Raw genomic sequence first — 27,214 nt, 5'->3', positions numbered from 1 at the left:
CCTCCATGCAGCGCTGGGGTGCTCCCGCCCGGCCACCTCCATGCAGCGTTCGGGGTGCTCCAGCTCAGGGTGCTCCCACACGGCAGCCTCCACGCAGAGCTCGGCTGTGAATGCGGATGTCACCACACAGGAGAGCAGCCATGGATCTATCTTATGGAAGCCGCTGTATGTTGGGTTTCTTGGCGGCAGAAGTTGGGTTTTACCACAACCAGCATGGTGACCACCTGCAGATGGTTGGCATTCACAGCACCCGGGAGGGGCTCTTCTCCAGGAAGAGAGAAGCAGCCAGGGAAGGACAGAGCAGGCGCCTGCTAGGGACGGGGGAGGGGCTGCTACTGCAGGAGGCCCACAGCAGCTCTGAGCCACGCCCAGAGGCCCACAGGCGAGGGCAGGTCCGCAGGGCTGCCTTTCGGAGGCTCCGAGGAAGAATTCTTTCCTTTCCTTTTCCAGCTTCCAGAGCGGCCTGGATTCCTTGGCTCCTGGCCCCTCTCTCCATCTTCAAAGCCAGGACAGCGGGCGGAGCCCCTCTCCTGCCGCCATCCCTCTGGTTCCAGCTCCCTGGCCTCCCTCTTCCATTAAAAAGGAGCCTGTGATTACAGGGCCCGTGAGATGATCCCGGATAATCCCCGTCTCAGGGTCAGCCGGTAGCAATCTAATTCCATCTGCAGACTTAATTCCCGGTGCACGTAATGGAGCAAGGTCAGAGGTTCTGGAGACCAGGACGGGTTATCTCGGGGCCATCACGCTGCACACAAAGTAGGCAGTCAGGCAGCCAGAGGGGGGACGTGAATATGCTGACCCGGGCAGCACTGACCGGGAGCACGTGAGAAGGGGTGGCGGGCCAACTGGGAACAAATGAGAGAGTGCCTGGTCCCCTCCAAAGCTCATCAACTGCAGGGCAATCCTAACAGCAAACGTGCCCTGGAGCATCCACGTGTTTCAGGGTAAAAGCAGACGCAGCAGCGCCGGTGTCAAGTAGAAGAGTACACAGACGGGGCCTCCGGAATCCTGGCATCTTCATGCAGTCAGCCTCACAGGGTGTGATACCCACGGTCTCTGATGTTTCTGTAAATTAAACTTCTTAATCTGACTTTATGATGAGAGCGCTCGTCCTGCATCTCAGGTGTCCCTGGAGTGCAGCATTCCAGAAAACCAATTACCAGGGGGATTCGCGCAAACGTGCAGGGATTAGTAACACGCAACCGGGGTAGGCAAAGCAGGTGCCAGCGCATCCCGTCAGCCTATCCTGGCCGTCCCTGCGCCGTGACGGGAGGCTGTTTTCCCACCGTGGAGATGAGGGAGCAGGGCTAGCAGGCCACATACTCACCTATGCACACAAAGCAAGGTAGACCAGGGACGCGCACTCCAACCCTTAATTCCTGGTTCCAGGCTCAGCTTTATTGTTCAAACTACCACAAAGCTCCAAACAGCCCCAGCGCCCTATGACAGACGCGCTCAGGGACTTTGACGTGAATGTTTCGTTCCTTCCTCAGCTCCTGAGGCACCCAGGCCTCTGACCCCCACAGAAGGCTTCCCCTGGAGGCACAGGGAAAGGTGTATGTATGCCTCGGGGAGTCACAAATGAAGCAGAGGGCCTCCGCGGGATGGTTGGATTATTAAGTGGCAATTACGCGATTTTAATCATGTAATCCCAACTGCTCCTGGAGCCCAACAGCCCATGGGGAATAACCCAGACTCTCCTAACACTTTGGCAGTGACAGCAACGAAAAGGCCAGAAACCAAAAGCCACGTGTGGCAGCGAAAAGACACCTGGCTTGTGACAGCCTGTAGGTGACCCGGGGACTGCCGCTCGCCCTTCTGAGATGGCGTTCTCTTTATTTGTTAAAAGGGGATAAGGGGGTATGGGCAGCGCCAGGCTGCTGTGCGGCATAACTGGGACAATGCCGTGTGCTGAAGGCAACTTCTGGGGAGACTATCTAACCCACAGCTTGTCTGAGTGGGTTTCTCTTTCTTACACCCAAAATAATCTTGCAAAAATAGTGTGAGAAAGACATCAGAACAATTCTCAGCCAGTTACCAAAAGAGGTGTTATTTCTTTTCAGACGGTTTCGGAAGACAACTTAGCACACACAATGCACTCCTTTCATTCATTCATTCGTAGTTAGTGATTAGTTAACCGGTACTGAGTACCTACTGTGTGCCAAATACTGGCAACAAAGACGATGGACAAGACCCCTGGTCCCACGCAGTCTGCCCTCTAGTGAGGGCAAGAGGAGCCGAGGAAGAAACGCCACGCGGACAAGCACATTAGGGGCTGGGAAGGGCTCTGAGTTCAGATCTGAGCCGCCACCTGAAGGGGAGGTGAGGAGACCTGCAGCCGAGGATGGGGCGATGGTCCCAGGAGGGGACACGGGGAATAAAAAGGCCTTAATGTGGGGGTGAACTTGCTCGAAGGGCAGAAAGGAAGCCCTTGTGTTGCGACAAGAGCCCTCAGGGAGCTGGGTGGTGGGCCTGCCCGCCAGTCTGATGCAGGGCCTCACAGCTGCAGAGGGAAAGCGAGGCCAGCCTGAAGCTCCCGCCCCCTCCCCGGGAGGCCGGAGGACACGCCGGGGGAGGGAAAGAGCCGGGGCAAATAAAGGACCTGCGTACGTGGGGGGCCAACCCCTGGGTGTGAATCCCAACTCCACATTCGGGCCTCCTTGTGCCATCATTTAATTTCCTCGTCTGTAAAACGCGGGCAAAACAGTACCTGCCTCACCAAGTGCTTGTGAAGACTGGACGAATCCGCCGTTTGGCACACAGCCTGGCACACGCAAGTACAATGTGTGTCCACCGCCGCTTCTGTTGTCACCGCCGCTACCACCGCCGCCACGGTTCCTGCCGCTACTGTCACCACTGTTGCTGCCGCCACGGCAACTGCGACCACCACTGCCACTGCTTCTGCAGCTACTGCTGCCGCCACTATTGTCACCGCTGCCACCGCTGTTACCACCACAGCTACCGCTGCCGCCACTACTGTTACCATTGCTGCGGCTGCCACTGCTCCTGCGTTGCCAGCCCGATCCTGTTGCCACAGCTGATACTGTTATTCATTCACACCCAAATCCTCCTCTCCCTGGTGCATTAAAATAACCATCACTTGTCCCTGGTTTGTTTGTTTTTTGTTTTGTAACAGCAGAAGTGCCTCTAAATTTACACCAACTCAGCTGTTAATCCACACCTGGGCACAGTCCGGCCACCCCTAAACCTGGGATATAAATCAGGCAACCCCCCACCAAGGATTTATAACACTGTTTTTGAATCAGAACCGTAACGGTTGTCTGACCCTCCTCTCTTCGGTCAAACAAAATGTGGGAAGTAAGGGAATCCTAAGGATGAGGTCCAACACGTGGGCCATGTTCACAGAGTTAATATTTTCACACCTTTGTTACACACGCTGCGCTGATCTCAATCTAGCAGCAAAGAACCCCAGTAGAAAGGGCAGGGGGGAGGGGCTGGCAGGTGGGTGGAAAGAAAGAAATACTGTCCTAGAGAAAGAGGTCTCTCTCCATTTACTCGTCTCTTTTTATTGCCCCTCAGTAAAGTATTAAAATGTTGTCCTTACAAGTCCCTTGCAATTTTTGCTAAATTTATTCCTAGTTATTTTGTCTCTTGGGTTGAGTCTATAAATAGAATATTGTCTCTCATTATATTTTCAAAATTGCTGGTGTAGGCATATAGGAAAATTGTAGATTTGCATACTAATTTCCTTGCCTTAATAAATCCTATTATCGTTCCTAATAGCGTCATTGTTTACTTAAGTTTTCAAAAAAAGAGAGTAACTTACCGGCAAATGGTGATAATTCTACCTCCCACTTTCTCCCTCTTTTCCATATCTAATTGTATCATTTATTAATTCCTGAGCAACAGTAAATAACAGTGATGACTGTGGGCTTCTGTTCTGCGTCTGGAGTTGGGGGGGGGGGGGGTCTAGTGTTACACCACTAAACGTGATGCTGGGTTTGGGAATGACCCTGTTTTATCACGGGATGCACTAAAAATCAGGAATAGATATTTAATTTGATCAGATGTCTTTTTAGCATCCATAAAACAAATCCGAGGATTTTCTCATTTATCCATATTAAGAATAAGTCAAATTATTCGATTTTTCTAAGATTGAACCATCCTTCCATTCCTGGAGTGAATCCCGCTTCGTCGGGACTTTAGTGAAATGGAATCAGGTGCTTGTCCATTTCTCTGCCCTAGGAGCTCCTTCAGATCACTGGCCATGACTGACGCACGTCTGACCCCGCAAGTAGTTAACGATCAATACATGCGCAATAAACGAATAAATGAATGGCTAAGACAAAGGCACCGAGCCTCCCAAAATAGCCCTTTGTTCCCCTTCCTGGGTTAAAATACTGAGAGCGACCCTGGGCCTGGCCTGGCCCAGCGTGGGTCTATATGCTTAACAGGCATGTGATTTACTGGCCCCCACTTCTAGCAACAGAATCCCTGAACACCACATTCTCTGCAGGGGAAACCATTCCTTATGGTTCCAATGGGACTCACCCTGCTTCCCGGCTCCCACCACCCCCCAAGCCGAGGGTGGCCACCTCGCCAGCCTGGCTGGATGCTGCACAAGGACTGCTGTGGGGAGGGGCACATGACCAGCGGGGCCACGGCGTCTGCAGGAGTTTCTTACAGAAGCTCTTAAGGAAAATCATTTTCCATAAATTGATAAACATACACATGCTTATCACGGTTGCTGCTGACCATCTTGCCTAAAATGTGGTGACACCGCCTGAGAATGAAGCAAGGCAGGAACCGACATGGCAGAGACCGGGAAGGGGGAGACCTGGCGACGCCAATGGAGCCCCTGGATTCAGCTTTTCCTGATGCCAAGTACCCCCTAAGTCTTCCTGATTACATAAGCCAATAAATTACTTTTCTTGTTTATAACAGTTTCAGTTCAATCTCTAGCATTTACAGCCTTCATGTGTCGCCTTGTTTCCCTGTAAACAGATGTTTATATCTAAGTAAAGGTCGAAAAAATTTTTAAAAGAAGGTAATCCTAACTGGTAAGTGTTAAAAAAAAAAAAAAATTCAACAGCCTGGTTTTAATTAACGGCAAACTGGGCTGAAAGGTTCCCTCAGCAAGTTATAATTTCAGAGTGAAATTCCCAAGAGAGTGAGAGAGGCGCTTGTTAAACCACAGAAACCCATGGAATCGAGCGGTTGCCGTAACTGGCGGAGGTTCGGCAGGTGCGGAGCCAGCGTCCCCGTCCATCATGTGAGACCAAAGCCTTGGACGCCTTCTGACACGCGGCCTAGCAATCGGCCCTTCATCCGTCTCCAGGCCTCTCTCCTGACCCGAATGGAAGTTAGACTAAGAGTGAGTTGTGTGTGATGGCCGGGGGCAGTGGGAGCAGCCCCGTCACAGGAGTTCCCGGGCCTTCCTGACCAGCCCTGCGTTCGTTCGCAGTTGCTTCAGCTCCGCAGACGGAGAGGGCAAGCCGCCCTGTCCCGGGCAGCACGCACTCCTGCCGCAGGCTCCGGAAAATGCCCGCCTGCCGCCCACAGCTCACCCGTGCTGGACAGCCCCGCTGACTCCTCTCCTCCTTCTGCTCAAGTTACAAGAGACCAAATTCTGGAACCGGCTTTGATTATTCTCTGGAGAGCTACTTAAGAGCTGCTTCAGGGTTTGAAGTCCCTCATTCAGACATAATCTGGAAATAAAAGACTACATTCAAATGGAAAAATGCATTACAGCTTTCTCTCTGGGACCTTCAGGACTGATAAAATAAAAGGAAGGAAATGAAGAGAAAAGCAAGGGAAAAAGAAAAACTGGGAGAGAGAGGAAAAAAGGGGAGAGGGAAACTGGTTGTCACAAACTCTGTGGGTACTATGGATACCATTTTATTTCATCCTCACATAACCCCTGGGAAGTATCAGGAAGCCCATTATGCAGATGAAGAAATCGAGGCCTGGTGACATTAAGTAGCTTGTCCAGTGTCACGCAATGAGGATGAGTGGATTCTGGCTCAAAGATACAAAATCATGCTGCAAACAGTGTTACGTCTACTCTACCCTTTTCTTCCTCTGAGCAATACAGAAATCTGTTCTAGAACCAAAATATTTCACTGAGTGAACGAATAGGCAGGCCCTTTGGAGACAATCTAGCATCATCATCTAAGAAACAAAGATGAGAGAGAGAGAGAGAGAGAGAGAGAGAGAGAGAGAGAGAGATTGGTTGATTGAAGTAACCTGATGTCCAGTAGAACTGGTAGGTGGCAGAACACAGCCTAGAACCCAACTTTTCTGACCAGAGCCTATAAGCGCAACTTATCCGCATGGATCAGATCCCGGCACTCACGATCAGTGAGTGAACACATGGGCATTTTTCACCTTCCAGAAAACGCTCACTGGGAAGAAGCAGGAAATGTGTTTGGAAGCGGCCCTGTTCTGCCTCGATGTCCGTTTCCATACAGCCCCCTTGCGTTGCGGCCACCACCTCTGCCCCACGCTGTGATGCCCTGGGACGGGGCAGGGAACGGACACTGAAGTAGCCCGGGAAGCAGGGTCCTGGCGGGGGCAAGGGGCTGGGCACACCAGCCGTCTCCGACATGGCCGGCAGCAGAGGCTGGGAGCGGGAGCAGCTGCGGCATCCAGCCGGCGATGGGTTCCGCGTGCCTCCCGGTGCTGGCCCACACAGCACTTCCAAGAAATTTCACTCTGTTGCCAGCATTCAAAAGCAGGAGATTTCACATCAAAACCTAATTTCCACTTTCTTACGGAACGGGAGACCGGGTAGCCCTGACGCCACCTCTGAGCATGGAGAAGAGTAGCTGGGAAGCCAGCAGTGGCACCCCTTTACAGAATACATTCACCCCGTTTTTCCCCACCTGGTTCATTTCCCTTATTTGCAGGCTCCCCACAGCCCTCGCGACCCCTGGCGTAAAAGGTTAAGCTGACAGACTGCAAAGCCAGTCATGATTAGACTTTTCCCAAAACACCTGGGTAAGGAAACATTCTGTGAACATTCTCACAGCCGAGATAGCAGGTAAAGCAGATGAGACCAACAAGACTGAGAAGTGGAAAAACCCAGTTCGGGCCTATTTGGATTTCTGCTCTAGCACCCACTTTTTGCCTAGAAAATATATTCACTTGTGTTATTTCTTTTATTCCTCCCAACAATCCAAGGAAGGACTTACTCTCAGGTAAACTGAGGCTGTTATCCAACCAAGACCATCCAACTAGAATGCGGCAAAGCCAGGAATTGAACCCAGGCTAGTCTGGCTACCAAGGATGTGCCTTGGGGATAATAAAAGAACACTTTGGAAATCCTTGAGGCTCGTTTCCACCCCAGGGCCTTTGCACCTGCTGTCCCCTCGATTTGAAAACCTCTCCACCCAGCTCTTCACCTGGGAGGACCTTCCTCCTTCGCTTCATTGACGTCCTTCCCACAGAGAGGAGTTCCCTGATCATTTGATTTTAGGTAAAACGTGTGTGCGCACCGATTACGCTCTAAGCCCCTGCCCCTCACAGTGAGGCCCTGGGACCTGCAGTGTCAGCATCCCCCGCCCCTCCCAGTCTGAATCAGAGCCTGCATGTTAACAACATCCCCAGGTGACTCGTGTTGGAGTTTAAAAGTACTGATCTGCGGGAGCCCTGTCCAGCGGGTATAAAATGTGAGTCGCCAGTGTACCTTTAAATTTCCTAGCAGCCACACTGACAGAGGCACAAAGAAAGACGTGTGGGTTTGCCATTCCCCCCTCCCCGGTGAAATGCCAGTTCCAGAACGAACGAGGCTGGCTTCCACTCTCCTGTGGCCCACGTTCTCCCCAGGACCGGAAACAGTACTGAGACACGGAAGATACTGGTAAAAGTTGTGGAACACAAGAACGAGGACGGTCTTCCCAGTGCTTTCTGTGTGGCCACGCGGGGCAGAGGAAGCTCTGCGGTGGGGCAGACTCGGGCAGCTCACCGCGGGCAGCTCACGGGGACCCTCCCAGAAACCCTGAGCAGGATGTGTGCCCTCCGAGCCACCTGTGGGCCAGGGGTGTCTCGATCACACTCACAGCCTCATCATGATGCCCAAACGTCATCACAGGCCTCTACAGCGCCAACCACCGCAATCACAGGCGCCGTCCTCCTCCCTTCTCTCTCCAGACGCAGTGTGGGAACCACGCTGTCACCACTGTCCTCCGGAAGCTGGCGGGACTACAGCAGCCCTCCCCTGAGTGGCGCTCCCCAGCCAGGGGCCGTGTGTCAGCGGCTGGCAGTGAGGACAGCCTGAAGCCCTGGAGGGTCACTTCCCATCGCCCTGGGCAGTTTCCAAAAGGCTACGCGGCCACGGCTGCCGCACAGTCTAAACCGCGGGGGAGGCCGCGCTCCTGGCCTCCTCACTTTGATGAGTTCTGCTGTGGCAGCCCCGCCACCGGGCCCGTCCTTACAGCCCTTCAAGGCCCTGCCTGTGCAGCTCACAGCTCACACCAGAGCACGTGAGGCGACTGGGACTCTGCCCTTTTGTCTGGGGCGGGGCGTGGAGGGTGCAAGCTGCCCCACACCCTGACTGACCGCTGGCCTGTGCTGTCCACGAGGGGAGCCGGCTCTGCGGCGGCTGGAACACGCCCTAATCCAGGAGGCTATCTGGGCCTGGAAATCTGAGGCACATGTTCTAATCCCAAATGTGTTTTTAAATCACATTAGATCAACAGCACGGGAGGAAGCAAAACCCGGATCTAGACACCACTGGAGTGGCTCGGAGAAGGCACAGCTGCTGGCTGCTGGGCGGCCCGCGGAAGGCCCAGGCCAGCCCTGCTGGCAGCAGCCGCTGCTCCTGCCCCCCTCGCGGGAAGCATTTGCAGAATTGGTGGGCCATGGGAGGCACCCTGAAAAGAAAAAGAAGTGCGGGGGGGGGGGGGGGCCTTGAATTCACCTAGGGCTGCGTCATCAGGCGACAGAAAAGGAAGGTTCTGGTGGGTTTCGGCACTCCAGGCAAGAGGAGCCCTTCAGTCCAGAGGCCGCCACTGCCAAGGCGGAGCCACACCAGCGACCCCAGAGCGAGGTGTCTGTCCTGGTCTGACTCGGTGCCACAGCCTCCTCTCTACCAGCCAGCGAGGATGCCATGCCCACTTTCCTCCACACACACAGGCTGGAGCCGGGGACAGAGCCCAGGAAAATCTCTGGGCCTTCCGAGCCCACTGGCCCTGGTAAGGCTAGAGAGACACCAAGTCGTCCGGGCACACGTGGCTTCTGTGGGTGCAGGGGGTCCTGAGAGTCCGCTCGGCTAAAATTCCCTCCGTGTTCGACAGACTCTCCTCCAGTGCTTCCGGTGACACCTCAGCAATACAGGGGCCCACCACCCGGACAGCCGGGGGCGGGACTGAGGACAGGACGACACGTGGTCCTCCCTGGTGTCACAGCTGGAAGGGGAGCCCCAGACACCACAGCCAGGTCCCCACGGCCAGGCAGTGCATGTGCCTCCTTTTCCAGCCTCGGTGTGAAAGGACATGGGAAAACCAGGCATCTTCCATCCCCTCCTCAGAAAATTGTCCAGCCCCTCCCACGGGCTTCCTGACTCGCATCCCACACACACCCCACACCACCTTTGCGGCATCTCATCAGCCCCCACTTCTGTTTCCAGCTGCTGCGAAGCTACCCACACACATTCCGGAAAGATCTGATCCTTAAGCCGCCCTCTCCCCAAAAGGGCATTTGACACTTCTCACAAGATACACAGCTTTGAAATCAGAAGGGGGGGGGGGGGGGGAGCCAGCTACCCTCATGAGACCAAAGCTGCTCCACAGAAGAAGCTAGAACCTTTCTGCAACCATCATTTAAGGGAACCCTCCCCAGACATCACGCCCCTCGTAGGGGTGCATTCCTCATCCTAACACCGTCTTAGTGATAACTGCAACCTGGAAGGCATGGCTGTGATGTTTGCGGCACTGATTTTCCAGTTAAATGGGGCACTTGCTGTTTCATGTCTGGAGAGGAAGGGGCTGTTTGAAGCCTCCTAAAATGTTGCAATTAGCTCTGGCTTTTGAAACAGACAGGACATTAACAGGCACATTCGCTATGTTCTTTCATGTGCTGGAATGTTTATGCCCCAAGTGCACTTCTCTCCAGCTTCCCAAGTACAAGGCACATTTTAAAGGGAGGGGGGGGGGGGGGATCGATCACACATATATTGTATATTTCCGAAGTTGTCATTTCTAAAACTTTCCCAGGCTGTAATTTAAACTGAGACAGCCATCCCTTCAACAGGAAAACAACTTGTTAGGAAACAATCCTTAGTTTACCTATTGGCTCCGTTAAGATGATAACATCACTTTAGCTGACACAGCCTGTGTTTCCGTTTGACAATTGCAATTAATTACTGAGATGCAACAGAGATGGGGCCAGCCAGCCAGATCCGTTTTCCAAAGAGACATAAAACAGGAGGAGAGAGGGAAGGAGAAACGCAACGGAGGCTTGCATGCGGGCATCTGCGCCAGTGCTGCTTTAAATGTTATGGCTGGCAAGGAAGCTGGGGCATCCATTTATTTCACCTGCGCTCAACTTTCTGGTGCCCTCTTCTCTCCCCCTACCCCCCCCCCCCGCCCCCCGCCGCCACCGGCAGAGGGGGCAACAGGAGGGGGGTAAATGTCCACCTTCTTGGGAAGAGCTTGGGTGCAGGCAGCAACACCCAGGGCACCTCTGTCACCTGCACCCAGTGTTCATCCGGCCAAGGGGGACAGAAAGTTCTGGAGATGGGGGACATCCTAGGTCTTTACTAGAAAGCCCGAACTCGCCAGCACCACCTTTTTAACTGTTCCCTGTTCATTTTGCTTTAACCTGAAAATACTTAAAGTTGGATTCCAGCCACGCAGATGCGTTCCAGGGCGATTCTGAGAGATTCCCGGGGATCTCAACGCCCTTTAGTCAACATAGCTGTCCTGACTCCGTCCTCCGCGTCCCCAACAGGAGCGCAGAGCTCCCCAAGAGCCTGCGGGAGGAACGCTGGGGGCACCAGGGCTGGGGACTCCAGGCATGGAGCTGCGCAGATTCAGAAAGCAGCTGGCTGGACGCGCAGCTCGGGAGGCAGAGCCCGCCGCCACCTCCTCCCTCGCCCTGACTGGCCCCAGAGCTCCCCGCCGCGCCCCGGGCGCCCCGCCCGGGTTCCAGAGCCTCCGCGGGGCGCGGGGCGCGGGGCCCCCAGGACGGCGCCAGGACTTCCCTCCGAGTCCCCCAACCGCCGAGCCCGGGTCCTACCTGTACCACTCCAAGCCCTTCTCGTAGTTCCTGTCGAAGAAGTGCGGCTCTACGCCCACCGCCCGCACGTCCGGGTGCACGCGGATCGCCTCCAGCAGCGCGCGGGTTCCGCCTTTCTTGACCCCGATGATCAGCGCCTGGGGCAGCTTCTTCTCCCCGTAGTCCGGGGTGCTGGCGGCGCCGCCCCGCTCGCTGCTCGCGTTGGCCGCCCTCCGGCCTGCGAGGTCCTCGTCGGTGGTGCTGGACTCCTGCGCGTCCCTCTCCAGCAGCGCGCTCCGCACCGCGGTCATCTCGCTGGGGTCCGGCGGGGTCCGGAGCCAGGCGTCCCGGGCGCCGCCGCCGCCGCTCGCCAGCCCCCAGCCGTCGGCCCCGGGGGCGGCGGGCTGCTCGGGAGGCTCGGTCAGCTCCACGCGGCTCGCGTTGTCCGGCGGCGGCGCGGGCGGCTGCGAGGGGGCGCCGAGGCGCACGGGGGGAGGCGGCAGAGAGGGCGGCGGCGGGCTCGGCGGGGGCTCGGCGGCGGCGCCCGGCGGCTCCTGCAGCGCCAGCGGGAACTGCAGGGACCCCGAGCCGCCCAGGAGGTTGTAGCACAGGTAGGTGACGGACAGGGACAAGGTGCACATAAACAGCAGCTTGCGCGCCGGCGGCCCCTTAGCCGAGGCGCCGGGCGGCGGCGGCACGGCGAGAGGTGGAGGCGGAGGCGGCGGCGGAGGAGGTACGGGCCACGGGGCCATCGCGGCTCCCGGCTCGCGGCGGCGGCGGCCCCCAGCGCTGCCCGGACATGGTTTCAGCCGCCGCCCCCGCCGCCGCCGCCGCCGCCGCTGCCCAGCCGCCCCGGCTGCATGAAGCGACGCCGCTGCGCCCCCGGCCCTGGCCGCTGTCCCGCTGCGCCCGGGGCAAGCCCGGCCGCATGGCCCCCTTCCCCGCTCTGCCCGCGGAGTCCGGGCGGCCCCCCGGCTCCCCCCCTCAGCCTCTGGCAAGGGGACCGAGGGGGGCGCGCGGGCCCGGCTGCACCTGCTCCGCCTGCAGCGCCTCCGTTTCCAGGCTCGGCCGCGGCTCCTGCTCCAGCCTCTGCCGCCGCCGCCGCGCGCTGTTGCGGCCCCGAGTTCCTTCCCGCTGCTAACTTTCTGCCGGGAGAGCGAGCGGCGCGAGGGGAGGCGGAGGCCGGGCGCGCGCCCCGCGCCGCCGAGGGAGGGGGTGTGCGCCTTGCGCGCGCCTGCGGAGGGGGCGCGGGAGCGGAGGCGAGCGCAGGGCTGGGGAGCCCGGGAAGCGGAGATCGTGTGCCCCCCGCCTGAACGCACACACACTGGAGGTGTTCCCCGCCCAGCCCCGCGGCATCCCTTTCCCTGGAGCCTGGGACGCCGCGTTCTCCATCCTTTACCAGTACTTTAGGGGCGTAAAGCCCGCCGCCCGCCGCCCGCCGCCCGCTGCCCGCCGCCGGTGCCAGGCACCAGGAAGCAGCGGGCCAGGGGCGAGCGAGCTCAGCTTCCCTTTGCCCTGGGACTCCAGGCAAACTCTGCCGGCCCCTGACCCGCCCTTCTCTCCCTGGATAGCCTCCTGCCTTGCCCCCGGAGCGATTTCTTCTCCATAGCAGCTTCCCCACCCCAATTTCCATCTTCCCAGCTTCCCCATCTTAGCTTGGAGCTCCTAGTGGGTGGAGCTTTGACACAAACCCCCAGTTTTCCTGCCCCAAACCTTTTGCCTCTGTCCTGCCACCAGGTGACTCCTTTCTGCCCAGAAACTTGAGGCTGCCCCCTTTTTAATCACAGTTACGCCATCGTCCCTTGGGGACATTGCCACTAAAAGAATTCAGATTTCCCTGGACTGAAATAGACTGAGGCCATCGTCGATCTATACACCTAATAAACAAACAAGTTGGGCGACTCTGCTTCCTGGGGACAGGGCTGGCCCTGGACCCCCCTGCCCCCCGCCCCCCACCTGGCGCCATCCCTCCCAGGACCTGGCCCTGTGAGTCCCAGGTATCCGCTAGCCACAGCTGGGTGCCTGGCAGGTCTGATGTGGTTGGCATCTCGAGTTTTGTTTGATCACATAATAGATACAACAGTTGAAAGAAAATGTATATAATGTCTAAATATTAACTAGATACCTAGTGTCAAAGAGGAAAAAGAAATGTTAATCAAATAAGATGAAGAACAGGGACTTTTCCCCGAGCGAACAAAAGCTCACTGCTGCTCTCAGCTGGACAGAGTCTCCTTCACCGCAGCTCTGGTTCAGATAAAGATTATTCCCTCGTAATGCATCTTTATGGTGCACTGGGGGCTCGGAACGCAGGGTCTGGTGTCCTGTAAATCACCCAGGGAACCAGGGGTGCTTTTTCAGGCTCACACAGCTGCATTACTGTGCTGGGAACAGCTGAGAGACGCAGCTCACCCATCCCTCTTTCCAGCCCAGCCCAGCGTAGGGAGGTCAGCCAGGAGGCCACTGCCAGGGTCCCTCACCCTTGCGAGGCCAGGCGCCGGGAGGCCAAGCCTGTGGCCCAGGGCTCGCCTACACAAGTAGCACCCGCACTCTCTACCCACCCTCTCAGCCAGGCAAAGAACCTGTGCCACAGTCTAGTTTTACGAAAGACGTGCTTTCAAATTTGGAAAGGTTTGGACAACATGGTATTAAAATTGAGCCCAGAGGTGGCAAACGGAGAGCTGAGTGTGGCCAGCACAGTGATAGGAAGAAATTTAAAACAGTTGCAATATTTTAAAATTGAGGGCTTTCCCCAAAAATATCTGGATACAAGGTTTCTGTTGAAACAGCAGATCCGGCAACTCTGGGCCCCTCGCTGGAGCTAAAAAGCCATGTAGGTGGGGTGTCTGCAGGGTCTTCATGGTGCCCACCCCCGCAAACTACCCCGCATGTACCTTACTTGCCTGGAGACTGCTAAAGAGGAAATCTCCCAGGACCCTTTCCCCGCCTTGTCCCCAAACGGTCACACTTGAATAAGAGACTCTTGCAGGAACAGAGCCCGCCGGGAATGTGAGGCTACAGCTGCTGGGGGAGAGTTGGTGTGGGGAGAAGAGCGTCTCTCAGCTGGTGCCTCTTCCTCTTCTCTGCTCTTGATTCAGGCTTTTTCTGGGAGCAGGTTCTTCAGGACCCTGTGATGAGAAGTAGGGGCCGTTTCATAGGGAGAACTCGGCCTCCAAGACCCCCTGGGCCTGGAGACTGGAGAGAAGGATTGTTCTGTTTCCTCAGCTACACCCATGCTCCGTCAGACCCGCCTGAGTTTTACAATGCCCCTGCCCAGGTGTGCCCAGGCCTCCAGCACGCCTCATTGCTACAGGCCCCAGAAGCTACGGGTGCCCTCTCTGACCCAAAGCCCACCTGCCCGAGAAGCCCCAACCGCTTCCCCTTTGTGCTCACGGTCCTGCGTGCCCCACCACCTGAACATGCATCGCGGTATCCTCATCCTCCTCCACACGGTTAGGTGATAACATTAGAGTACGGCCGTCCTTGGCCAGCTGAGTGGCTTTCCGACTGGTCATTTCACCTCCCTGCGTCGCATTTTCTGCATATATAAATTATGTTTTTATCAAGAATGAAATTGACTGTCTGGCCAGCGTGGCTCAGTGGTTGAACGCCGACCTGTGAACCAGGGGGTCAGGGTTCAATTCTAGGTCAGGGCACATGTCCGGGTTGTGGGCTCCATCCTCAATAGGGGGCGTGCAGGAGGCAGCTGATCACTGATTCTCTCTAATCATTGATGTTTCTATCTCTCCCTCTCCCTTCCTCTCTCTGAAATCAATAAAAACATATTAAAATTTAAAAAAAGAAAAAAAATGAAATTGGCTTACATAACATAAGCAAATTACCGGGCCTGGTGCCTGACATACAGTGGTCACCAATAATTATTTGAATCTAAATGCTGGCTCCTGCCATGCCTGCTCCCAGGAAAGCCTTATCCTCAGAACATGCGTGTGCACCCTTCTGTCCAGCCAGCCGGCGTGGGCGCTGAGCTGTCAGTAACAATCATCATGCCAAGTCGAATGCCTTCTAAATTTTTTAAGCAGTAGAAACTAACTCTGGCTAACTTCATTGGTGTGTTGTTGTTTTTTAATTAAAGAAATTTATGAGGAGGATGTGTAATAACTCCCATACTGAAGGGGATTTTTTAAAAATCAACAAATAAGAAGCAAAGACGGGTTTGGGGAAGGCCTGCAAGCATGCAGATTCGCGGCCAGCGAGGGGCGTGCGGCCCAAGAGTTCGACATGCTTGCTGATAGAGCATATGGTGTACAGATGTTGGTACTGCCCTTCACCACACAGTCCCAGCGGCCGGCGGCCCACAGGCAGGACCCTCTTCCTGCCTCTTCCAGTGCCGTGTGACTGACACGGGCTGATGGAGCTCGGGCACAGGAGAGGCAGTTGCCAGTGGGAGTGTTTCCCGCCTGACAATCGTGCCAGGAGTTGGAGTGGCCTGTCTTCACTGCCACCTGCTCCGTCCCCGCGCTGAGTGAGGACAGTGCAGAGCCCGCGCTGATGACAGGCAGCAGCAGCAGCACGTGCCCTGGGTTGTTTTCAGCTCCTATGACCTGGGGTTGGTTGTGAGTGCAACACACCCCACACTATGTGACTTACGAAAACACACGTATTCCTTTCCTCTCGTGTTGACCAGTGACGTCAGCGGGCCCCGTTAGAGTTAGGGGAGGAGGAGGGTGAGCAGGCCCTGTTAGTGTTAGGGGGGGAGGAGGGTGAGCAGGCCCTGTTAGAGTTAGGGGGGGAGGAGGGTGAGCAGGCCCCGTTAGAGTTAGGGGAGGAGGGTGAGCAGGCCCTGTTAGAGTTAGGGGGGGAGGAGGGTGAGCAGGCCCTGTTAGAGTGAGGGGGGGAGGAGGGTGAGCAGGCCCTGTTAGAGTTAGGGGGGGAGGAGGGTGAGCAGGCCCTGTTAGAGTAAGGGGGGGGGGGAGGGTGAGCAGGCCCCGTTAGAGTTAGGGGAGGGAGATAGGTCAGAAGTCTACGCTAGGCCAGCAGTGTGGACAGAACCCTCGCCTCCCACCCAGCGCATGCACTTCCCCGTCTGTCTTTGTCCTGTCCGTCTGGAGAGAAAGCTCCTGACAGGCCACGTGGTGACAAAGAGGAACAGTAGGTACTTGTCAAAGGAGCAGAAACTAACAGTAATGGCCGAGAACACGTAGGACCTTGGGTGGGAAAGATCCCACGTGGAAATCAGACATGCTCAGAGCTGAAAGCACTCCGTGACAAAGCCTCGCGGGCGGGGTGAGGCCACACTAGCAAGCAAGGTTATATGTTCAACAGACTCGCCCAAGAGAAGAAAAAGTAGAGACAAATGAGCTACATGATTGGCCCAAGAAGCCAAAAACGAACAAGAGAGTAAATTCCGGAAGAAAGAAAATGACCAAGATAAATGCCACACCTCTGTTTATATTTATTTGCTGTTTATTTATCTGTGGACTAAGCTGTGTCCCCCCAGAACCCATTTGTTGAAGCGCTAACAACCCCCAAGGTGACCATATCCAGAGGCGGGGCCTCTAGGACGTATTGACATTAAAATGAGGTCACCGTGGTGGGGCCCTCACCAGGTAGGACTGGCCTCAAAGGAAGCTGAACAGCTCTCCACGTCTCCTCACACAGGAACCCACATCCCACCATCTGAGGACGCAGAGAGAAGGGGGCCTTGTGACGCGGGAAGAGGGCCCTCACAGAAGCCCCCCTGCCGGCACCCCATCTCAGACTTCCAGCCCAGAACCATGAGAAGGGGTCTCTGTTGTTTGGCCCCGTCTATGGCATCTCGTTGTGTAGCCTGGGCTACAACCTTGGTCTTCCACGGGGTGTAAATAGTTTCTGGTACCGATTCCAATGTGTGTGTCAGGGGCAGGGCGGACCCCCCACACCAACAAGCAATGCCTGGACCCCACGGGGCACCCTACAATTCGACGCGATTCTGAGGCTCTGCGCCCACAGAGAGCGCCAGACCCGCTGGGGCAGCGCTCAATCCAGCAAGACTGTCTCCGCATCAGCTGCCAGGCGCCAGCCCTGTCATCACCTGTGCTGGTGACCCACTGGCTCTAAGTCAGAGGTTCGCACGACTCCCTCCCTGGGTTCCAGTACTTCGCTGGGACGACTCCCAGAACTCAGAGCAGCACTTTAGTCTCTAGGTCAGTGGTCGGTAAACTCATCAGTCAACAGAGCCAAATATCAACAGTACAACGATTGAAATTCTTTTGAGAGCCAAATTTTTTAAACTTAAACTATATAGGTAGGTACATTGTTATGAACTTAATTAGGGTATTCCTAAGCTGGCCTTTGCTAAAAACGTCCTCAATCTGAGGGGTCGACCTCAGCGAATGTACCCCCACTTCTTCTAATGCCACTTCTTCAAAATAGACTCACCCAGGCCGAAAACCGACTTCTGCGCATGGGCCACGAAGTTTCAATCGCACTGTACGTACGCACCCGCACGTGGTATTTTGTGGAAGAGCCACACTCAAGGGGCCAAAGAGCCACATGTGGCTCGCGAGCTGCGGTTTGCCGACCACTGCTCTAGATCACCAGTTTATCAGGAAAGGATGTGACTCGAACAGGCGATGGGAGATGCAGGAGCAGGAGTGGGGACCTGCTCGGAGTGTCCATGCGTTTCCAGGTGCCCCTCTCCCTAAATCCTGTGTTCACCCCCTGGAAGCCCTCAGAACCTCCTCTGGTTTTGTTTGTTTATTTGTTTTGTGTCTGTGGAGGGTTGTGACCTATCCATGGCTGATTAAATCTTTGGTCTTCAGCTGTAAATCCGACCTCCAGGCCCTCCTCTCCCTGGAGGTTGGGGATGGGGATTGTTAAAAGTTCCAACCCTCGGGGAGAAACTAAGATGGCGGCATAGATAAACACCGGGAAATTGCTGCCTCCCACAACAATTGAAAATTACATCAAAAACACAAAATGGACATCATCCAGAACTTCAGGAAGGCTGGCTGAGTGTAAATTCTACAACTAGAAGGAAAGAAAAGCACACTGAGAGGAGCTGCGGAGGTGGAGTGCAGAGGTACGGGGGCCTGCGTGCGGAAAGGGTCTGGCACCTGAGGACGCAGCTGTCTTTTTGAATCCCGAGGGAGACACAAGCTCCCGACGGCTCTGAAATCCGGTTCCAGGAAGTCTCTGGGGACCCAGGACTCATGCGGGGAGAAACTGGTCTGTCTGGCAGCGGGCAAGCTTGAGGGCGGCTTTCCCTCAGAGGTGCTTGCAGCCATTGCCGGGACACTGGGACTCGAGACTCCTTAGGGCGGGGCTGAGGCTCCACCATAGCTGCTTGCTCCACCCTTTGATTCCTTGAGACCCCGCCCCGCCCAGGCTGCTGCAGAGGCTTTTGCATATGAATGCCCCGGCCATTTGCAACCTGTAAATACCTAACCGCACCGGGCCAGAGAGACCCAGAGCTTCCAAGAGAAGGCCCAAGGCCCCACAGCGGCTTGCATTGCTACACAGCTGAGCAGCATCAGGGCACTTCCAAACTCCAAAAAAAGGGAAGGGGAATCTGCAGTTCTCTTCGTAGTTCCTGCTGGGTAGCCTCAGGCAGAGGCTAAATTAGCACCTCCTTAGATCCAAGAGCCACTGTACCCAGTGGTCAGAGGGGGACCATCCAGATCACAACTCCTCAGATCCATAAGGGACACACTCAGGGTGCAGTCTCAGTGAGCACCAAAGCCCCACTAAAGCAAGTCTTGCCCCAGAAGGGTGTCTCCAGCACAGAAGTTCTCCCCTGGTCTTCTCACAGGGTCCCTTAGAGCAAACAATCACAGAGGTCAAAGGTAGTGGCACGTGACTAGAACCCCATTCAGTCACGAGTAACCAGCCGGCCCAGCATCTTATCACATGAAAATATGGCGCAGGGCGAGGCCACTTAAGTTTACAGGCCGTCATCTGATCTCCTCGGGTCCCCAGAGCAGGAGTGGTCTCAGCTGCATATGCCCCTCTTCCAGGCGGACCTGCTGTAAGGAGCCAGGAGACAATACCGTCTCGCTCTGAGCCTCTTTCGAGGGTAATGTTGGGTTTCCCTCATGACGAAACCCAGCCATATGTTCATCCCTGACCCTCCTCTCCACGTGGGCCCAAACTCTCACCCCTTTTTCTGGCCTGGACCGCAGGCAGCAGTACTGGTCTAGCAAGTGCCTCTCTCCGTCCGAGTGGGGTGAGGTGAGGTGCAGAACTGGAGGGACAGCTTCACCTCCAGGCAGCGCAGCCGCACTCTCTGCTGATCCCAATTGCCGGCAGGGTGAAGGCACCACCTGCTAAGTCAGGCCCTTGGGAATTGTGACAGCTCCCAGCTCAGGAACTGTCCCTGTTCACAGCCCCTGTAGCTGCAGCCCTGGTCCTGTGATCACTGCATCAAGGAGGGAAAACATGTAGGTGACGTGGGAAGAAGAAGAAAAGGTATAGTCATTATTGTCCTCCATTGGCAGGAACTGCGGTCGCATCAGCACCCTTCCCACACCCCCTTTCCCAGATCCACCACAAAACAGAGCAAGGCAACCCCTGGGACATCCTTCAGCCCACTCATGTTCACACGGAGTGGGAGCACACACTCAGGAAGGTGTTCATTTTTTATTTTTATTAGTTGCCAATGGCTTAGTTGCTATTACTGCTTTTACTGATTTGTAATAGCCTCTTAGGTATTAAGGATACAGATTTTTCCCCTCTATCATATTCTTCCAATTACTGAGTTACCAGCTTGCCTTTACCAGGAAATTGTTTTAGTGTTTTTAATTACATATGCTTTTCATTTTTATGATTCATATTCCTTCTCTCAAGCATATTCTTTGTAGTTTTTAACCTTTGGTGGAAAATGGTGTCCCCAAAGTCAATGTACATTTTCTTCTAGTACATTTTTGGTTTATTATTTTTTTCTAAACTTAAATGTTGAAAGCATCTGACATTTATTTTGACATATGGTCTTACACACGGATCTAACTGTATTTTGTTCTTCATTTTCCTGGCACTGGTTACTTCCCGAGAATTTGAAACTCAAATGTGATATAATAAAGGTATAATGTTGGAGTTTCCCACCCAGAAACACAGACGACGAATCTCCACTCATTCAATCTTCTTTCTTATCTCTTATGGGACTTCTATACTTTTATTGACATAAACCCTGAAATATCTTTGTCTGGATGAATGTTCTGACATCTAATTGTACTTTGCTTAATTTTATAAGGCTTCTTGTTTTCCTTTTGTTTCATTCATTCTTTCTATTGCCATTTGAAGCAACTGGTATACTCTGGACCCTGGATTGGACGCGGAGTAGCAGCGAGGCAGAAAGCAAGAGCCCGTTAAGGCAGAAACAATCACACAAGCACGTTTTTGAAAGTGAGGCAGACGCCAGAAGAGAGAAAATGCTGAGCGCGGGGAGCACATCGGTGGAGCACAGCAGCTAGCTCACCGGCAAGAGAGAACCTCCAAGAGGAAGTGACATTTACGTCCATGTGTAAAAGGAACATGGGACTAAGCCAGGTAAAGAGAGATTATTTTTAGCAGCGCAGCATCTCACCCACCTCATGCATTATAAATACACTGAGCAAAGTGAACCGAAGGCAACTTCCCTGAGAGAAAGGGGTGCCTGCCAAAGCCCACGGGAGCCGTGAGAGAAGAGAACCGGAAAGACCAGAACAAGACGGGCAGGCCTTCCGTCACGGCCTTACTCAGCACACACCGGGCTCAGTGAATGCGATAAAACAAGAGAGGACAACAAAGTGTGAGAGTTGGGAAGAAAGAAACAAAGTTTTGTTACTTGCAAATTATGTTTGGTGACAAAAAAAAACCCCTATGGAAATATACAAACAAAAAAATAAATTAAAAATGCAAATAGTAACAATATCCTTATAGACAATCAGGCTACAATTAGAAAATATAATTTTAAAAAAAGATCCTATTCAGAATTACAATAAAATCCATTAAATACTTAGAAATAAATCTAATGAAAAGCAAGCAAGTCCTTTATAAAAGATAAAATTATACAACTTTCTGGAAGGACATTGTATTAATTACGTTTCCTGGCTGTCATAACAAAGTACCACAAACTGTGTGGCTTACTCTGGAAATTCCCTCTTTTCAGTCCGGAGGTCAGGGGTCAGGCATCTGGGTGTGGGCAGCAGGCTGCCTCTGAGGCTGCAGAGCCCTCCTGCCTGGCCCGGCTCCGGACGGGGCGGGGGCGGCATCCTCGGAGTTCCTCAGCTTGCGCTGTTCCACCAGCTCCGCTCTGTGGTCACATGGCCTCCTCCCTGCGTGTCTCTGTCTTCTCAGGCCACTTTGCCCTCCTGGTGAGGACACCGGTCAGATGGCTCAGGGCCCACCCTAACGACCGTGTCTTGACTTGGTTACATCTACAAAGATCCTATTTCCAAGTAAGTTTCCATTCACAGGTACTAGGAGGTAGGACTTCAACATACCTTTTTGGGAGACACAGTTCAACTCATAACAGGCATAAAAATATATGAATAAACAGCCCTGGCTGCTGTGGCTCAGTCAGTTGGAGTGTCATCCTATACACGGAAAAGGTTGCAGGTTCCATTTCTGGTCAGGGTGCATACGAAAGGCTACTGACCAATGTCTCTCTCTCACATCAATGTTTCTCTCTCTCTCTCTCTCTTTCTCTCTCTCGCTCTCAAAATTAATAAAAACATATCCTTGGTTGAGGATTAAAATATCTATATGAATAAACAAAACCTATGCATTTATTATATTTATTATGAAAAACTCAGTACTGTAAAGATAAAATTCTATTATTGATTAATAATAAATTCCATGTAATTTCAAACAGAATCCCAACAGGGTCATGTGTAAGTGTGGAGTAAGTATTATGGATTATGTGTATATTTTCGCGTTAATTTTAAATTTCACATGGAGGTGCAGAGGAAACCTAACATCAACCCCTCCTTTAGGAAAAAAAAAAAAAAAAGCACAAAAATGTGTAACAAGAAAAACTAGTCTCCCTTGAAGGAGGGAGAGTTAAGAAGGGAGAGGGGCTTTAATTAAATGGAAAGATTAAAGGAAATTTCTTAGCCCCAAAGTACTTGGATTATCCAGGTGCTAGGAGGTAAATTCTTTCCATATTCTGATAGGAAAGCTGAATTGACAACCTCATGAGCTAATCAAGGAGCTCAGGTTGTTGATATAAACTAAGATGAAGTTCCCAAGTAGAAGCAAATGTAACCAGGTATTCTGATCTCTGGGAATGACAGGTTGGACCCAGCCCATTTTCCTGCCCTTCTATGTATAAAGACGTCTCTTGTTATGAAGTTATTTTTTAATGTATTTTTATTGATTTCAGAGAGGAAGGGAGAGGGAGAGAGAGACAGAAACATCAATGATGAGAGAGAATCGTTGATCGGCTGCCTCCTACACATCCCAAACTGGGGATCGAGCCTGCAACCCAGGCATGTGCCCTGATCGGGAATTGAACCTGACCTCCTGGTTCATAGGGCGACGCTCAACCATTGAGCCACACCAGTCAGACCAAAGTTATTGTTATAGCAGAGTAGGTCTTTACCTATCTGACATGTAAAAATTTGTATGTGCATGAATGTTGATGTGCAAAATACATTTTTCATAATTGTGAGAAGTCAAAAAATATGACTAATGAAGGAAGAGGTAGTGATTGTTCGTATTGTCATCCCTCTCAGTGCAGTCATTTACAATTAATTCACTGGGGGTTTGACGCACTTTTATTTTGAAGTAGTTGTAGAGACAAATGAGTGTGTGGGTAGCGCAGAGTCCTTCCCCCTCTTTACCCCCCTCCCCTGGTGCTAGCATCCTATATGAGATGGCACAGTGTCCAAACGCAGAAGTGAGCCTTGCCACAGTACTGTCAACTAACCCACACGCTTATCTTCCTGTTTCGCTGGTGTCTCCACTGACACCCTTTTTTTTGTACCAGTGTCCAACTGTGCTGTATCTGTCCTCGTGTCTTCTTAATGTCCTCTGGTCTGCGTGAAGGAGGAGGTCACCCGGAGGGCAGGACCACCCTTGGCCCTCAGGTTGCACCCAGGCACTGAGGCTCCGTGCCTCCTCCCCTGTCGGTGGTATGTGTGTTCTGCCCACTGTCCCACCGTGGGAGCTGTTTCAAGGACACAGCTTGGAGAGAGTGAAGTGTTGTTGAGACGTCTGGATGGAATATGTGACTGAAAGGATTGTATATGTGACCGAACCCGTTACGGCCTCTCTAGAAGCTTTTAAGATTCCAGGGGGCAGGGTGGAGATCTCGCTGCCCTGCAGTCACCCAAGACAAGCTTGGTAAGCGCCCGTGGGTGACAAACCGGCCGCCTACCAATGTGGAGTGGCCTGCCTCCTCCTTCAGCCTCTCCTTGCCCCTGGTTGTGAACTAACACCAGGTCTCTATATGGCATTGTCTTTCTCTGCATTGACACTTTTGGAGAGCAGCGGACAGGTATGGTGTAGAATACCCCTCGGTTTTGGGTTGTCTGAGGTTTTCCTCATGATTTCCTGGAGGTTGTACATATGGGAGAAGAAGACAACACAGATGAAGTGCCCGTCCAGTGACATCCTATCAGGATGCATGACATCAGCATGACTGATTGGTGCCGTTAACCGTAAAAACAAGATTAACGGGGTTTTGCTAGGTTTCTCCACTGTGACGTTATTTCTTTCTCTTTCCATAATCTATGTTTTATTAAAATTTTTCAAAATTGATTTTTTAGAGAAAGGAGGGAGAGGAAGAAACATCGATCAGTTGTCTCCTGTACCTGCCTCGACCTGGGATTGAACCCACAACCTAGGTATGTGCTCTGACCTGGAATCAAACCCACAACCCTTTGGTGCATTGGATGAATCTCCAACCAGCTGAACCACACCAGCCAGGGCCCCATAATCTATGTTTTAGATGTGACCGCCTGAGTCCCGCTCATACTCGAAAGGACGACAATTAAGTTTTACCTCCTAGAGCAGTGGTTCTCAACCTTCCTAATGCCGCGACCCTTTAATACAAACAAGTTCCTCATGTTGTGGTGACCCTCAACCATAAAATTATTTTCATTGCTACTTCATAACTGTAATTTTGTTACTGTTAAATGAATCGTAATGTAATTATATATGTGTTTTCCGATGGTCTTAGGTGACCCCTGTGAGAGTGAGGACTGGCAAAGATTATGTGATCACATGTTAAAACAGTACAATAATTCACAAGTATTGGGGGGATATATATGAGGTTATCCAAGCATCCTGCTTCTCTTTAAAGTTCCACCCACTAGTTTTAGTATCATCAGGGGGTCTTACCCATAGCAATGCTCACTGCTGTGGTCTAATGGTGATTTTCCATTTCTCCCATTTTTTTATGTTTATTAATTGGAATTCTTATGTCAGAAAGATGTATCCCTTTTCTCCATTTGCTTATTTATTCAATTCCTTATTTACATCTGCATGGATTCGTGAATATTTATTTTATTCTTTGGCCCATACAAGCAGTATAAATGTATTCTATTATAATTTATGTCATTGCCAACAATGTTCCAGATTTGGCCATTGGGAGTTCTTGCGTGTTGGAGCCTGTATCCTTTTGACTGGCTCCCATCTTTTTACTTATTTGTTCTTCATTCTTTCTAGACACTTCAAGATGCCCCAGGCCCATGTTGTGTTTTCCCTGTCCAGCCCTAAAACCAGCATTTCTCCAAAGAGTCCTGGTCCTTTCATCTGGGAAAGAGAGAGAAATCAAGAAGCAGGTACTGCATGCCCGTTGGTACTGGGCATTGCTCTCACTGCTCTCATGCTCCCTCCTAAGACAGACCTAGGAATAGGAATACACATACCTGCCTATTAACACCAGTTCATTTACATATTTACATAAAAGTAACATGAGTGCCTACTAAAGTCTGCAGCTCTAAGTCAGCATAGGCGTTCACTCTCTCTCATCTTCACACTTCCTTACTGGCAGTCCCTTTCTCTGGTTCTCAGTGTACATGATTTATTTATTTACTAGAGGCCCGGTGCACAAGCTGTGTGCACTCGGCAGGGTCCCTCGGCCCAGCCTGCACCCTCTCCCAGTCCAGGAGCCTTTAGGGGATGTCCGACTGCCACGGAGGTGGGAGAGGCTCCAGCCACCACCACTGCACTCGCCAGCCATGAGCCAGGCTGTGGGAGCACACTGACCACCAGGGAGCAGCTCCTGCATTGAGCATCTGCCCCCTGGTGGTCAGTGCCCATCATAGAAGCTGGTCATTCTGCCATTTGTTCAATTTGCATATTAGCCTTTTATTATATAGGACAGGGGTCCTCAAACTACAGCCCGCGGGCCACATGCAAATACAAATACTGTATTTGTTCCCGTTTTGTTTTTTTACTTCAAAATAAGATATGTGCAGTGTGCATAGGAATTTGTTCATAGTTGTTTTTTTTAAACTATAGTCTGGCCCTCCAATGGTCTGAGGGACAGTGAACTGGCCCCCTGTTTAAAAAGTTTGAGGACCCCTGATATAGGATTTGTCAGCCCTAGTAAGCATGTAAGTGGTATCAGCTAGCCCATATCCCTGTGTAACTCATGGTTTGTGATTCTCCTCTGTGGGAAGCCGGTCCACCCTTGTTGCTTGACACAGTCACTGCAGGGAAGAAACATCTGCACAGCATATTGTTTCAAGGGACTTGGCATATTTGGCATACTGTTCTTAATATGTTTGCTCCCCTTCTTAGCACTATGTGTTATAACCAGAACCACCTCCCTGAGAAAGGTTGTTTCCCCAGGCAGGGATTTTTCCCTGGAGTTAGGGATTAACAGGACTAAGGAAGAGAATAAATCAGTAAAACCCCTAGTGTTACAGAAATACCATGTACTACTTATGAAGAACTTGGACTAAGACTGTTGGCAATAAATTTGGGACTTGTTGGGCCCACATCCCCAGGGGTCTGCCCACCAAGGAAAGCACCAAAGCCTATATGCCTGGAAACCCACCAACACAGGGCAATCCCAGGGAAGGCAAGCAGCAAGGCTGGGAGGACATAACCTTTAATGGGTAGGATAATCTCCTTCAGTCACTTCCTTGTAGCTTATCAGTAGAGCAGTAGAATAGTGACCTTGGAATAGCCCTTATAATGGAACACAGAGATTAACCTAGACAAGATTAAAATCAACAGAACTAGATAGAGACAGGATTTTTGGCAAAGGTCAGATAAACTATGGAAATGAAACTAGCCACTGTAGAAGGTTACCCAAAACATACCATGATGTGACTATAGAGGTATGCTTATAGGATCAAATGGTATAAATACAGATGTAACAGGAGAATAAAGAGAGAAGCTGGCTATGCTGATCATCTGAATGCTGCCTCAGTGTCATTCCTTCTTCACCGACTCCGTCCACACCTTTGGGAACCCCTGGACCTGCTGGGGCTGGACCCCAACACTCCTCCCTTAAACTGAATCATTGGCTCTGCATATCTGACAAAGGCCTCAGCCTTACTTTAGGTGTTTAGCTATCAGTGTGGTCTGTCATCTCCCCTCTGTAACAATTAATATTGAAATCCCTCTGACAGCCTCTACAAGCACAACAGAAGCTATGTTTAGTCTTCTACACAAGGGAAAAGGGCAGAGAATACCCAACATAATTCTGAAGAACACAAATAAAAAATGAGTATCCACACGATCAGATGGCAAAACGATGTATATATATATTATAAAATTATGGTAATTAAAACAATGGGAATGATGGCCCAGGGGTTGGTAAACAAAATGATAAAAGAGAATAGAAAACCCATAAACAGAAAACTGGATTTTAACAAAGAAGGCATCACAAGTCAGTGGGAGGAAGAACGGGGCTACTTAATAAATCATCGGCTGTCCATAGGCAAAAGGAAAAACCCGCCCTACCCCAAACGAAGTCCAGGCATCTTAGATGGAGACCTTAGTATGAAAAGAAAGACTTTAAATTTTATAAGAAAACACAGGCTATGAACTTGATGGCATCAGGTAGGGGAGAATGCCATAAACAAAATGGCAAAGAGCACACATCAGAAAGAAAAATTCATAAATTTGCCCGTCAAGAGAAATGAAAAACAAAGCCTACTAA

At 52.3% G+C, this 27,214-nt stretch overlaps 1 protein-coding gene across 1 annotated transcript in view; it reads right to left on the bottom strand.

Moving 5' to 3' along the window:
• The window catches only part of HS3ST4 (heparan sulfate-glucosamine 3-sulfotransferase 4), a 343,884-nt gene extending 331,568 nt beyond the window's left edge, over positions 1-12,316 (bottom strand). The window contains exon 1 of the mRNA XM_059692139.1: positions 11,200-12,316. Within this exon, the coding sequence (XP_059548122.1) occupies positions 11,200-11,930 (731 nt within the window). The 5' untranslated portion in view covers positions 11,931-12,316. The remainder of the gene's footprint in view (positions 1-11,199) is intronic.
• Between the last annotated feature and the right edge of the window lie 14,898 nt (positions 12,317-27,214).

The sequence above is a fragment of the Myotis daubentonii genome, chromosome 4 (genome assembly GCF_963259705.1).
Source record: "Myotis daubentonii chromosome 4, mMyoDau2.1, whole genome shotgun sequence".
NCBI lineage: Eukaryota > Metazoa > Chordata > Mammalia > Chiroptera > Vespertilionidae > Myotis > Myotis daubentonii.
Note: the sequence above shows the minus strand (reverse complement) of the source record. Positions and strands in the feature narration are given on the sequence as shown.